General features: G+C 35.3%; 1 protein-coding gene across 1 annotated transcript in view; it reads right to left on the reverse strand.

Moving 5' to 3' along the window:
• Positions 1-5,254: 5,254 nt before the first annotated feature.
• The window catches only part of LOC110369885 (uncharacterized), a 30,727-nt gene continuing 21,023 nt past the window's right edge, over positions 5,255-14,958 (reverse strand). Inside the window, exon 2 of the mRNA XM_021325482.3 lies at positions 5,255-7,065. Coding sequence (XP_021181157.3) covers positions 5,713-7,062 — 1,350 coding nt within the window. The 5' untranslated portion in view covers positions 7,063-7,065 and the 3' untranslated portion in view covers positions 5,255-5,712. The remainder of the gene's footprint in view (positions 7,066-14,958) is intronic.

The following is a 14,958-nucleotide window of genomic DNA, read 5'->3' on the forward strand; positions in this document are numbered from 1 at the left end:
ATTGGACGACGAATCGTCCTATATGTTCTTGATGTAAAAACAGTTTTGATATTCAACAATAAATTATAAACTAAACTTATATAAATGGGTAAACTGCCAGCTACGGGTATATTAGGTACTCCAAAACCAAAAATTATTAAGTTAAACATCCCTTCCGTTATCATTCAAACAAAAGGAGAAACCACAAACTTGAATGTCTACATTCTCTATTCAAATAAACCCAAGTAACTACGGGTCAAGCTAACCTCAAATACAGAGTGGTCCACGAGCCTGCAGGTCGAAGTATTTCCCGGTGAATAGTCACATTATTTACATAATCCCGGGATTTCATACCCCGGTTCCCGCCGGGATTCACGCCAGATCGCTCGAACGCTAAAATCCTCTTGTGTTTGTAATTACGTAGAAATAATAGTGTTGAATATTTTAAAATGTACCAGGGTAACATAGTCACTGGGGAGTTTAAACAGTCGAACGTTAGTTATGGAATGTTCGAGTTCATATTATTGGATTCTCTGTTTGTAGTATGTGTGGTGTATTTGCTTTGTTAGATTCGTTTGTAGATTTTTGTTTGGGATTTAGAACTTTGCGGAGAAATTAAGTTGCTATACAAAGGTACTCATTTTTCACTCTTCATCATCATTAGGCATTCCCCTTAGGACTCCACCATATTACCCAATTTCACCTTAATTCAAGCCAAACTTCTGCTTACTTCACTCAACCAAAAATACCAAACAGTTGATCCAACAGCACTAAAAATAAAATTCAACAATATAAAGTCACCAATTGTATAGTGTGGTCAATTTGTTTCGCATTGATTCTCGTTCGTTGGGTAAACAATATGGCGTAGAGAGTTGCCCCATCACTATTCACAGCACGTATTTGTTGCGCGAGGAAAGCAAACTGATCGCCAATATCGTATTTCAAGGTTCCATATCAAATCTTTACATGGCACCGATTCGGGAAAGTAAAAATATTGCGTCTTTTTCGTAACGGGTGACGAAAAAAAGGCAGGGTTCTACAAGAATTCTGCAGGTACGTGTAGGAATAATGAGTTTTTGAGGAGAATATTTAATACTAGCTTCCGTCCGCGGCTTCGCCCGCGTAGCGTTCGGTTATATCGCGTTTCCAAGAGAATTCTTCCAAAATCCGGGATAAAAACTATTCTATGTTCTTTCTCAAGGTCACCTCTATCTCGGTATAAAATTTTATTAAAATCAGTTCAGTGGTTTAGACATGAAAGCGTAGCAGAAAGACCGACAGACAGACAGAAGGACAAGAGCTACTTTCGCATTTATAATATTAGTAGGGATGGTCTAAAGATGTTTAAGCTATACTTATGTGTATAACTGCATTGGTCTGCTTATCTAAATATGTATTCTATGTGCTTATAAGTATGTATTCTTCAACAATACCTTTTATATTTTATTTATTTTTCTTTTTTGCCTTGCCCGGTAACCCTGATACGAGTTTGTGAAGTTTTCGCAGTAGAAGCTCGCATTTATTTTTATGTTATCCGTTGCACATGCAATTTCAGAATCGAAAATGTTTATCAAAGGCTACAAATATGCTGTCTCACATTGATACTGCATACGAATAAGGTTTTTATGCAAAATTTGTCTCTTGTGGTGTTCAAAAGTGAACTGTCTGGTAGCAGTTTTATTTTAGTTTGAATTTTTCTACTTAATTTCATGATGTCTCGCCAATTATAACGGCTAATGAGAAGCCAAAAATCTGATAATGTTACCAAAGTTGTCATGCTAAAACATTTTTATAGTTATTAAAAAAATCACTCAAATTGACTAAGATATAGTTATTTTTTAAAATCTTAATTAGATAACTAGCAGTGGTTACGACTTTGAAACAAAACTTAAAACTATGGTCAGAACAAAAGACCCTTATCAAAGTTACCTATTTAAAACGATTCAAATTGAATAACAAAAGAATCCAAAGTTAAAACTAAAAGCCAATTAAAGTCATTGTAAAGAATTTGAAGCGAATCGCTAACTCTCGAACGTAATGTTTTGTGGCAGAGCATTGGAGTATGCTCAGTTTGCCAACCACAATACCGAGAATGATGGCATGGTTCCGATCTCCTTGAACGTGCCTTTGACGATTTCGGCTAATCTGAAGTATCATATTCGGTTAAATTTTGGTGCTATTCCAAGATACACGATGAAACTCTGAACGGCATTGGTTAGGTAGACGGTAACTGTAGCAGATTTTCGACCTGTAGCAAGAGCTGTTACGAACGTAGTTTCGTTTGTGGTTGGATTGAAACTTGCTGAATAGATCGTTTCAAAACGATTGATTGTTAGCAAATTTTCGGAAGACAAGGCTGCAATTTTAAATACCATTTCAGTACTGTCATCATTGACATTTGATTTGACCGTCTTTTGGGGCAGTTGACACTCAGTCAGTTGGAACAAAAACGGGAGTTTTCATTGAAAATTGTCAACAGCACAAAGAATTCGGTACCTCTATACGCGCAATGCAAATAAATTAATAAATCCAAAGTGATGTCCCAACTAAATTCGAGTTCCACAAGTAGCAACACTTTCCCAGGACATAAGGATACACTTGTGGGCGTGAAATACACTTTGAAATAACATGTAAGCGAGTTCGCGGGAACAGCTGTGAATTATGCCAAGTGTTCATAATTTTGTTTGGCTGACGACGTTGATCGCACCAACTAGAATGTTACTGTGACAAACTTGGGCTTGCACAAAATGTGCCTAATGAATTATTATTGTTAGCGTTTAATGTAACACTTGTTAACACATTATTTATGTCAAGCGCTTCGAACAAACCTGGTGGGTGGTCAGGTTACTCATGCTCTATTTTATTTCAAAAACCTCTCCGCGTTATTTTTTTTATTTTACCAATTGTGTAGGTATCATAAGTAGGAACATACCAAAACGTAAACAACATCAGTTCATATCTAGATCTGAATGATCTAGGTCGAATAAAAATGTTTCATATTGTATCCCATTCAATATGAAATTGGAAGATTAAAGCCTTAAAATTTCTTGAATACAAACCGACAGCTACGTTGGTATGTCTATATGACAATTTCTATAATTGCTATCAATTTCACTAAAATCGTCGTACACCCACGAATTTCGATCCTAAATACATAGATTCCGATACTCACTCGGTATAAAGGCCTCCGATCGGTTTGGAGAATCGATTCATTTGCCTAGATTTGTACGTGCAAATATCCCAATGATAGACGGTTTTAGTTCCGTGAAAGCTGAAGCACAAATAAATTGATGATCGTAATGACAACCTGAGTAGCAATGCTCGACTATTTAGCAGAAGGTTCGTTTAGCCGTCATTGACTCGACTAAATAGGCTCTCGGTTTTGTGTACTCGGAATTGGTATCGATTATAGTGAGGAAATTCAGTCCGACTTTATAACTAGAAGTCCTTCTTATGAACTCACGTTCGTATTAGCCCTGAGATTGTAAATAGGTATTAGTGAACTTAAATGTTGGAATGCAGTTGTGTTATATATATTTGCAGTGTCTTATTGTTAAAAGTTTAATTAAAACCAGGTACGGACCATTTTTGTGATCTAGAGTAAAAAAATATTGAAGATTTTTCCACACACGAGCGACAGAGCGAACTAAAGCTAGTTTTCAATACGTACGATGCGTGAGTAAATTGAGAGCATGTTATATGACGTCACCGCGGGCTTCTATTCATTCGCTTGATTTTGAACCTGTCAGTAAAATACTGCGGCCGTTTCTGCTATGTTTGGAGCACCGACACTCGATCCAACGATGTTCGGTGACGGGCCACGGGATTTATTTATTAGGAAAAAAATTTTGGTCACTCTAAAGTAGTAAAATTTAAAAATTAAGTCAATTTTCAACAACTCTGCAGTCTGCAGTCAACTCTGCAGTAAAATCAATAAGAGCTCAGATAAAAGCATCGATTTATCGTTAGTTTATTTAAAAAATAAAAATAGGTTATTATTCAATATTTTCTATAATACTTACAGAGCAAAGTGGAAGAAGAGGATACGGAAATAGGACCCGTCACGAGGGCAGGCCTAACGCTAGGAAAAAAAAGATAATAAAATACAGGCTTAGCCACAAGGCTTAATTGGCCAGAAGTTTTGTAGTAACAAGTAAAGATGTAATTATAAAATCACACACGAACTTATTTCGAAATTTAGTGTCACCTGAATCAACTTTGACTTTGCTTCATTACTATTTCTGAAATGAAAAATATACTGTCACTTCTCGACTGTTAGTTGTTACCTATATCAATAATTTTAACATACGTTTTATCAGCATTTAATTAGAGCATAAGATTAGCTTATAAACAAGTTCGTAGCTTGCTCTTTTATCTAAATAAAAGTCCGATATTAAACCCTGCTGTGTACAATAAGGTGAGTGCAAACTAGAGCAATTCTAGATAACGTTATTTTCATAGCTGTAGAATATTCACAAAATCTGTACCTATGTATTTGTGTTAATATCTTTCTATCTAATATTATTATGTGTGATTTTATGTCCTCACCCTGTTGTTTTATGTAATAGCTTGAATCTTTCAGAAATCCATTTTTTTTTACTTAAAAATCAATCTGGATATCAAAAAAGTGTATTTTCAGTAAATCCAAAAGGTGAGGCAGGTGATGATGAAGATGTCATTAAATCCAATTTGATTTGTATTATTGCTTATTTTTTATCCCGTTTGATAACAATGTACTATTTACCACTTAAATCCGACTGTCAGTTCCTAAACGAGAAGTAAAACAGAGCAAAATATGGTATTGACAAACTATTATACGCTGCACGTTCGGTGCTAAAATAACGCTCCAGTTTGCACCAACCCTAAGACATTACGAAAACTAATTTAGGTAGTAAAACGTTTTCTTTATTTAGGAGATTGTTCTCAGGCTGTACAAAGTGTACAATAAGGATTATATGGCTACTGCCTTAACGACAAGTTATCTTGTTAATTGTTACCTTAGGAGGATTATTATGTCCAAAGTAAACTAGCTCTGCAAATGCATATACTGCTGAAAAAAGTGAATATTTTTTTTTGGTTTTTAATTTTAAAAAATATACCAAAAGGATCGATTTTTGATGATACCGAAACATTTTTTGCAAATTGGGTTAGATTCACTTAGGTAAATAGGGATTATTGTTTAAGTTTCAAAATGAAAAATGAGGAAAATAAAACTATGAAAAGCATTTAAATAAGTATTTAATTATAAAAACTACAAAATGGCTCCTTATAAACTAATTTTACTACAACCCCAATGCTAATTTACTACGTAGACATTTTGCTCTTTCAGCTTCATAAACGACATTTCTAACTTCCTTGTTCTATCGCTTTTGATGTAAAAGTATCCAATTATGAGGAAAAGCAAGTAATTTTGGTATATTTCATCCAGTACTTGCTTCATCGTTTCTGCCTCGTTAAGTTAGTAAATCGAAACCCAGGTCACTTATGGAATGTTCTTACAACACAAGACATTTAATAATAGTCTAATTAGCTAATGTTCGAGTTCTGTGAATTTCACTCGTTATGCACCCAATATTACTAATTACCTCCAGTAAATATATCTCCAAGTAACAGCCATTAAGTGTTACAAATAACCACACCATTTCAAAATTACTTTACAAAAACACTTGGCCTTCTAACACTAACCAAAAGACTAGAACTCATAAATATTACAATTTATCTTCAATTATTTACTCATGGTACTGTTACTGGTAAAAACATTTGAGGATCTCCTAATTTGGGTTCAAAACGAATGTTTACTTTCGTGTCTCCGTCACCGACTTCTAAGAAACTGTTCCAGTCAAGCATCCAGTAGAAGCCATTCTTTCTTGGCGGTGGTAGCTCTGAGTCCCCTGGTACGGCGGGAGCGGCTCCTCCAAAAGAATCTTCTAGATCAGCTATTGAAGCTCCTGAGTCATCAGCTGATACTGATGAATCACTCACAGCATTCGTCTTGGGTTCTTCAGTAGTAGTTGTTGTCGTCGTAGAAGAAGTTTCCGATTTCTCAGTAGTAGTTCCATCTGCTTGTCTTTTATTTTGTTCGTTACTCGTACTTATTTGCTCATTAATTGGATTGATTCCTTTGTTCAATGGTATCACTTTTACAGAATCGTAATCTATTGGTTCGTAATTCGGTGTGGGTACTGATTTCGTTTTCCTGACTGGCATATCGTATGGTAAGCTGACCTCTTTTGTTTCTGATGATGATGTGTCCAATTCAAATGGTAATTCAGGTCGGAGAGGTTCATACAAAAAGTTGTTTGGTGATAAGGAATATGTATTATCATTTTTGGTTTTCGCATCACTGCTAGGTGATATCAGGTCATAAGTTAGTAAAATATTTTCAGGCAGTTGAACTGTGCCGTCTATAACTTTTGGAGGTGGCAATGGTTTGAATCCTTCAAGGGGTAGTAGAAAATGATCTTGCCCTGGCTTACCTTTAAGTCCGTGAGCATCTAGGAAAGCCTGTAATTCATCAGGAAAATTATCAATAAGCTTGTCAGGTAGCTCATATTTTGGTTTAACAGTGTTATGGTTAGGTTTCGACGTTTTGGGCTTAGGAGTTGTGCTTGGTAATGCAACCACTTCAGTACGAGGTGGTCTAGTATATAACTCTTGCAATGATGACCCATCCCTTGGAGTATAAGGAAGGACCACCATCAATGTTGGTTCAGCTTTTTTTGTGGTCGTTTCAACTATCGTGGGTGCTGATGATGATACTTTCACATTTTTATCATCATCAGAAATATTATTCTTTAAGTTTGTTTCCTGCGGATTTATCTCATTTTCGATTGTACTGTAAGGTGTGGTGGTTTTTTCTTTCTTATCTTCTTTGGATTCTATTGATGTTGAAGTTGATGACGATTTGGCATCTTCAGCTCTTATGTCGTTTAGTAATTGAAGAATTTCATCTCTAGTCAGTCGTGGTAAGAGCTGATTTGATTGTAATATACTTTGGACTTGTTTGACTGTCTTCTCTACATCAAGTGCAGCCCCCGAAACTGTCGCCAATGCTGCGAGAAGGCAGCACCAAAAAAGCTTCATTTTCTGTAACAAACAAGAAAAATATATTTAACTGACGGTTTTAAATTTCTCTCAATCGCAGTCGTTACAAAGGCTCGAGATAAAATCGAGATAAATATTTCTGGGATCGAATATCGGTATTACTTTGACAGCGGATAGCTCATTGTTTTCCGCAGTAAAAATAAACGATAGGGCAGCAATTACGATCCCAATCAGTGCCGAGCTCAACAACGCACTCATACATTATTAACTTTTTAGATTTTTCTAGCAATTTCAAACAGAGTGATAAATTAATCGCGCTGAATATTGAAAAACATTTTCCATTGCTTTGTTTTTATTGGAAATGAAAATGTATGATCTGGAATTATTAAACTTTTCAATCGGTTTATTTTTTCCTGCGATTATAAAATAAACAAGTTAGAAGCGTTACTGGATAATCTGTTTTAAATAACACAAGCTAAATTTAGGTCACTACATTTATCAAGGTAATCGCTACATTTTTGCAAACAAAAAACCACAACCTATTCCAAAAGAGCAAATGACTAAAATAAAATTCAACCCAAAGAAGAAATTCTCTTCCAAAATTCGGCAAGTAAATAAAGTATACAGGCAACTGTATAAGCCTTGGCGGAGTTATCTCTGTAATTACAGTTTGAGTTACATAGCAGTACCATAATCGTAATTCGCAAAGTTTAGGAGGATCGCAAGATATCGGGAAGTTGTTATCGTTTCAAAAGTTTCGGCTACAGGATCACTTATAGAACGCTCCACTCACATCTGCGTTAGAAGAAAAATGTTATGGTATCTTGTTAGTTACGGTTGGGTAAACTGCGTTAAAGTGGGCTTTTGGGTGGGTTTTGAGAGCATTTTTTTAATTGCTAATGCATCGTTTTGAAAGATTTTTGAAACCATTGATATATTCTGACACAAAAGATCGTAACCAGGTACGGTTAAACAATTATCGACGTTATATTTAATGAGATAGAATCTAAATCAACTAACTCAATTTTTGTACGTCATAGCTTTAATGCTCTTGACGTCACCATAGTGTTTATTGATTTGAGATCCTATTTCAATGAGAACTATGTCGATAATAAGTTGACAGTAAAATGCTATGTCATATCAAGAAACAGATTTATCTATTTCTTTTATCTGTTGACTTTTGGTACCTAGACAATCTAGTCTTAGTTAAGGTTTCTTCCCGTCTTCCAATAAACTTAAACGATGATTAATTATGAATCTTGGTAATTTTCATTATCTCCAGGAAAAAGGTGACATTTTCACATTACTTTTTATACCAATTAAGGCTTCACGTGGAATCTTTTTTTGCGAAAAGTTTAGATCTAATGATACGATCTCTTTAAGTTCCAATAGGACTATCAAATGATATTCTAAGATTTCTCGTTCAGATAACAGATTGTCAGCAGTAAGATTGTGCAAATCGGGACCTAGTTTTAATAGGCTCGAAGTATGTTCAAGTAAAGTATTAACTTGGTGAGATGGCTTGATAAGGGGTACATTTTATTGAATTTTAAAAGGGAATTACAAGTTTATTTTTAACTGCTAGATGTTTTCAAGATTTATGAACAACTTTTGGTGTAGTTTTATAAGACGTGTGTTATTGTAAGGAGACAATCGGTCATACTACATTCGTACCATAAAAAACATTTCCTAAGGAAAAATTAATAATTATGCAAACGTAACCTGTCATTACTAAAACGAATAATTCATATAAATGGTCAAGTTTTGGACTTTTATTCAGCGTCCTGGTCTAAAATCGGCACATGGTCATGTATCGTGCGTAAAGATCTCATCAGGGCGTGGCATTCATATATTATCAAAGAATTCTACTTATATTATCTAGCCAGCATTGTTTAATACCGTATACTCCCCTTCCCTCTTATCTCCAACAAGCAAAAAATAGGTTACTACAAGGTTTGTAGGCCATCCCCGTGCAATTACCGCCGAGTGTCACAGAACTACACGTCGAGAGCTTCACGTGCAATTGCGCAAAATGTTTTAGCGTCTGCAGTTTTTATTATTATGCGTAGTTCGTTAAATGTTCCTTTTGTATTAAACTCTTGGACTATAATTTTTCTAGATATAATGAACCTACATAAAGCTTGCAGAGAGGATTTCTATAGATACTTTTAAGCCATGTGTTCACTGAGAAACAATTGTTTATTTATAAACACTGTTTCAGAAACAAAATCTACGTGTTTCTGAAACAAATAATTTTGTTTCAGAAACATATAATTTTGTTTCTGTAAACACTACGTGTTTATCGAATGTTTCTGTGCTCCCCACCCGTGGCGGGGAGCACAGAAACAAATCAGTTGCGCAACATGTGCATACAAGTGTGGACGCGTGTTTCATTTGTTTATAAACGCCAAATAAACATTTTGTAAACATCTGACGGTGTGGACGGCAGTTTCCGAAACATTGTTGCTGTAAACATCTACGTGATGTTTGAGAAACTGTGTATCTGAAACATTGTTTCCCAGTGAATACGTGGCTTTAAGCCATGTATTCACTGAGAAACAATTGTTTATAAACACTGTTTCAGAAACATATAATTTTGTTTCTTTAAACATATAAGTTTGTGGGGAAAACAGCTAGTTTATAAAAAAAAATCCACACATTACTAAACGAATTAAAAAGTTATTGATGTAAATGAACTAAAACGCAATATTTCAATCATCCAGCAAAATTTAAGTACATTAACCCCATATAACATACGATACAAGCAAACACACATACATAGATTATGTATGTATGTATGTATGTATGTATGTAGGTTATTATACCAAATACCAAACACAGACATATATGAAGCATTCCACCGTCTTGTTTTGCAGTGACAATGAAATTTTAATTGCATGTCATCATGAACAGTGTTCGCGTTGATTTAGAGACTCGACACATTTGTACGGGAACATGATATATGTGATAAGCATTTTTGTTGTTATTTTTAATTTTATATAATCTTTCGTTTTTATAATGTCCATATAATATAGTATAAGTAAATTCTATATTCGATATTTGCACATTACTTATATATAGGGCTCAAACTGCTATTCGTGTATATCGCTATTCGTGTATATCGGTCATAATTGCATTTGTAGTCATAGAAGAAGTTTTCTTATGTAGATTTAGGTTCTTTTTTTGTATTGAATGGTAGAGACATCAATAACTTTGGAATGCTCAACTTTTATGCTCTAAATCTTGAATTGTGGCCGTGGGATCTTTGGAAAATGTCAAAGCATCTCTAGACAGTAGAGGCCTTTTGAATGAACCTACGGATTGATTTTCAATAAAAATCAGATTTTTATTCTTCTCCATATAGAGCAATTTTTTATAGAAGATCATGATCATATTTACAGTGGTAATAGTCTTACAATTCTCATCGAACAAATGTAAACAGTCCTTAAAGCAATGTGTACTAACCGTGACGTTGGAACACGATACACTTTCTTCATACTTTCTGGATTACGTTCCATACATTAATATTTATTAGCTATTGTAGCACGGAGTAAGGAAAGATGAGAGGAGATGCCATAATGCAGGTAGGTCAGGCGCCTTCTTCTAGGTCAAATACCTACGGTGGGCATGAGCAAAACGATCAGTTAACAATGAGCTAACCAGGCGTTCGGGTTCTTTGAGACATCTGTCAACCATTTTTGGTATCACAAAAAAATTAACGGGTCCAAAGAAGGAGTATAAAGGCGGAGACAGTATATGTTCGTCGTCCCCCGTAGACCCGCATTTTCTCGCGCTACTTTCTTAGGAGATTTTCCGTTATGGCACCTCCGCTAGACATTTTTTTCTCCATGTATTGTAGTAACTTGAGATGGGGCTTAGACCTTATGACTTCTACGACCTAGGGTTTAATATATTTAGGTTAAAGTCTGGTCATGTCCTTGTAGGACAGTTATTATATTGTTATAACTTATGTCTTTTGATTTAGCATTGTTTTGTTTTTGACTTTATGATCTTATTTTACGGTGTGCTTTTATTAGGCTTATTCATGTGGAACGCAACTTTATCTTGTATAATTCAGTACATTCAAATATTGTACCAGTCAACTAGTTAGTATTATTATTACAACTATAACAGCAGAACTTGGTATCTTAGTCCAATTTACCACGAAATGTACTAGTATTTAACTCACTTAACCTGAATTTCCAAATTAATTTAGAAATTAGATATTTTTGCGATATCTACTCTACAATGAAAACAAATAAATTATGACCGCTTAAATATTTCTCAACAATGCAAAATAAATCCTGGCACTTATTACCGAACACACTCTAACAATCCTTTGCGACATATTTACGAACCATGACGTATGCAACTCGAAACACTTTCTGCGCACGAGTTCGTCAACATTCATGATGCAACGCAGCCCAGTAGATAATTACAAAACGTACGTTTGTTTAAAATTAATTTATCCTTGCTAGTCATGTATGTACGTGAAAGTAAACTTCGGGCCATAACAAATGACTCAGCAAAAATTGATATGATAATTGTTCAACAAATTTTATTTTCGTTTATTCATCTATATACCTAAATATGCTTAACATTTTAAAATATTCAATACTAGCTGTTGCCCGCGACTTCGTCTGCGTGGGCAATTTGGAATTGTCAAAATACTACTTATGCCGTAGCGTAGGTTTATTCTTTTACATAACAATATAATTAGGATTACCACTTAGCAGCAGCACGGGTTGATCAATCAAGGTGGTGTCGACGATGTGTGACTATTTATCTAAACAAAAGAAGTAAAGTTTGTGACGTTGAGGAAATCTCTGGATCTAGTCAACCGATTTGGAAAATTATTACGTAATTCTCACATAAAACAAAGGTCTGACAAAGTTGTCATTTGTACATTTTCTGCAGCAGCTGCGACAAATCAGGAGCCAGAAAGTCTGTCAAATAGTTTTACTTACCACGGATAACGCGGTGTCTAGTTCACTGGGTTGAAGAGATCAGATAGGCACTCCAAGTAAACATTGGTACTCAAAAAGATTCGGTTTGACTGGAAGCCAACACCTTTGACAACACAATTGAGGAATATCTGGGTGGATGATGACTGAGTCATCAGGCAAGCGCATAGGTTTACTAATTGTATTTCGGGGATTTTCTGTGCACTCACTCACTATGTTATGTTGGAATTCCACCGAAATGTTTGCATTAGTTCACGATCAGGTAAAGTATACGTCCGAGAGAGTAAGTCCAATTCGTGTGTTGGTACTTGAAGCCTGCAGTTCTTCCAAAATTTTCAAAATGTACGCTCGCAATTTGTCATTTCTTGGTGGAGCCAACAGATCAGAAGAAACATAAGTGCTGTGTATACTGTGCGTCACTACTGCACAACGGAAAAAAATCGTCTTAATAAAAAGCACAAACGTTCGCTCTCTTGCGGAGGACGTTTAAATACCATATTATGTGTCACACGTAGGTAAACAGGACAACAGTATATTATCATCGAACCGCTTTCAAAGATCTGATGAGCGAACAGACCAGAACTGACTTGATCGCCTCGAGAAAATCCGAGCTCTATGAAGCGATCATTCGCTTTGGTTCCTACTGTTATTGTGGTTTCTGAAAATGTATTCAATTAACCAACGATGAATATAATTCTTAGCCGGCCGACTCTTTTGACTTCTCGAAAATCATAACGTTGGTTTTTGTGCAATGCACAAACGGAAATTCGATATATTACACATTCGATATTCACACTTCTACAGAATTGATATTAAAAGGTTTGACAACGGGCTATAGTAGCGTAGTTAAACTAACTGAAACAATTTTAGTGATCCTTCAATAAAGTTACAGAAGCGGGTGTGCATGATGAACATTAAGAGTTGGTAAATACGTGATGAAAATCCTGGAAAGTTACGTAATTCTCAGCCATCAGTTTGAGCAGCGTGAGGGAATGTCAGGCTTTGGCCCTAGTGGGCCTCACAGGGGTTTGCTGAATCTCCTTGAGGGGCGCGTGAAATAACGGGTCTCCCAGAAGCCGGAAGGTCGATTACCCACTCAAAACTAATCGCTCACGCCTACGGTGGCCGGGAGTCGTCTATCAACATCCGGCTTTCGTGGTGTCTTACCGCGGTGGCTGGGATGAGAGTTGGGAATTTTCAGTCGCTCCGCCGCCTCATTCTTTGTCATCCCATTTCTTCTCGCTCCAGATCATGGTTTAAACCGGGGCCGGGTGTGATAGGTCGCACAGTCCGCACAGTGGTGACACCTGGGCGCCACCTCCATGAGATCAGAGTTGGGAATGTATGTTTGCAAAAACTAATAGAACATTTAGCGAAAACACGTTTGATAGTAATTCTGTCTTTGTAACTGAATAATATAAATGATATAAACGTAGCTATATAATAGGTGTTTTTTTAGACTCAGTCCGTGGGTCTGACTGTGACTGTTCGTAATTGTGAACGGTGTATTTGTGATATAATTCTTAGCTCGATGATTTGTGATCAGAACTTGAAAGCAAGTATGTCTCTGGCCTGCGACGCGTAATTTGTAAGTTTTCAGTACGAACGAACTCTTGTCTTCTGTTGACATCTTGTTGACGTATTGTGACAGGTAGTTATTCCCATTGATGTTAATTTTAGAAGAGACACAACGTTTTCGGTCGTATTTTGCCTACATTCTTCATTACTCAAAAAGTATATTAATAAGGACCTTCTATTTATATGTAAGTGAATTCAAAATAATGTAATATATTAAAACCAGGAACTTATTTTTAAGGATGTTTGAATATTAATTACAATGTTTTTTTTTTATAATAATAAAATCTTAGACTCGCAATGCACTTTCAGTGTTATGCATGTTTGTTATTGGATGAAATGAATGGATATTCATGTTTATGAGAGGTATAGCTTATATTATGTCAGAACAACATATGTAGACTTTTTAAGAATGTGGGGAAGTTCATAATTTCTTCGGGACGTGGGTGCCGTTCCCATGGGAACTACTGCCCGCACCGGGATAAAATATACCCTATGTTACTCGCAGATAATGTAGCTTTCTAATGGTGAAAAATTATAAAAATGTCCCTGTTGATGCGCTGATATTTCTTTTAGTGTTTTTATAGTAGCGAAATACACACGATGTCATATAATTTTTTCTTGAAAGTAAGAACATACCATGACAAAGTGAAGTCTGTTTTCATTGATATTTTACCTACTACCAGTTTTATGGCACATCTGTTTCTGCATGATTTTCTTCATCTATAATTTTAGGTTATCATTTCTTTAAATTCAGTTTTTTGCTCAAGTTACTTATAAAAACGTTATTTTCTATGTAAAGATTGATAATAGGCCGATAAACTTACAAAGTTCAACATTCAAATATGTGTCATTATTGCACCCGCTGTTGCAGAAACGTTAACAAAAATTATCGTTCATTGCTCATCCCCCGTAGGTGATAGCGTGATAATATATATATCCTATATGTTGAACCGGCCCCCAGGTAATATTCATGCAAAATTTGATTTAAATCTATGCAGTACTTTTCGAGTTCAGTGAGACCAAACATACAGACAAACAGACAAACAGACATACAGACAAAAATTCTAAAAACTATATATTTGGGTTCAGAATCGATAATAGATCACCCCCCAAGTATTCTTTTAAAAAAATATTCAATGTACAGTTTTGACTTTCCTATCATTTTATTATATGTATAGATAAAGGCATTAAATAATGTTCCAGCTCATTTATTATCTTAATAAAAAAATCAATTTTTAGTACTAAATACTTTCAAATACTTTACTTTCACTTCATATTTATTAATTTAATTGAACAACGATGGTAATTTCAATGTTTTGATGCAAAATATAAGCCAATAGTGTATTGACAGCAATACGTAAATATTGACGCATAGTGTACCACAAAAAGAATG

The sequence above is a fragment of the Helicoverpa armigera genome, chromosome 16 (assembly GCF_030705265.1).
Source record: "Helicoverpa armigera isolate CAAS_96S chromosome 16, ASM3070526v1, whole genome shotgun sequence".
Lineage (NCBI taxonomy): Eukaryota > Metazoa > Arthropoda > Insecta > Lepidoptera > Noctuidae > Helicoverpa > Helicoverpa armigera.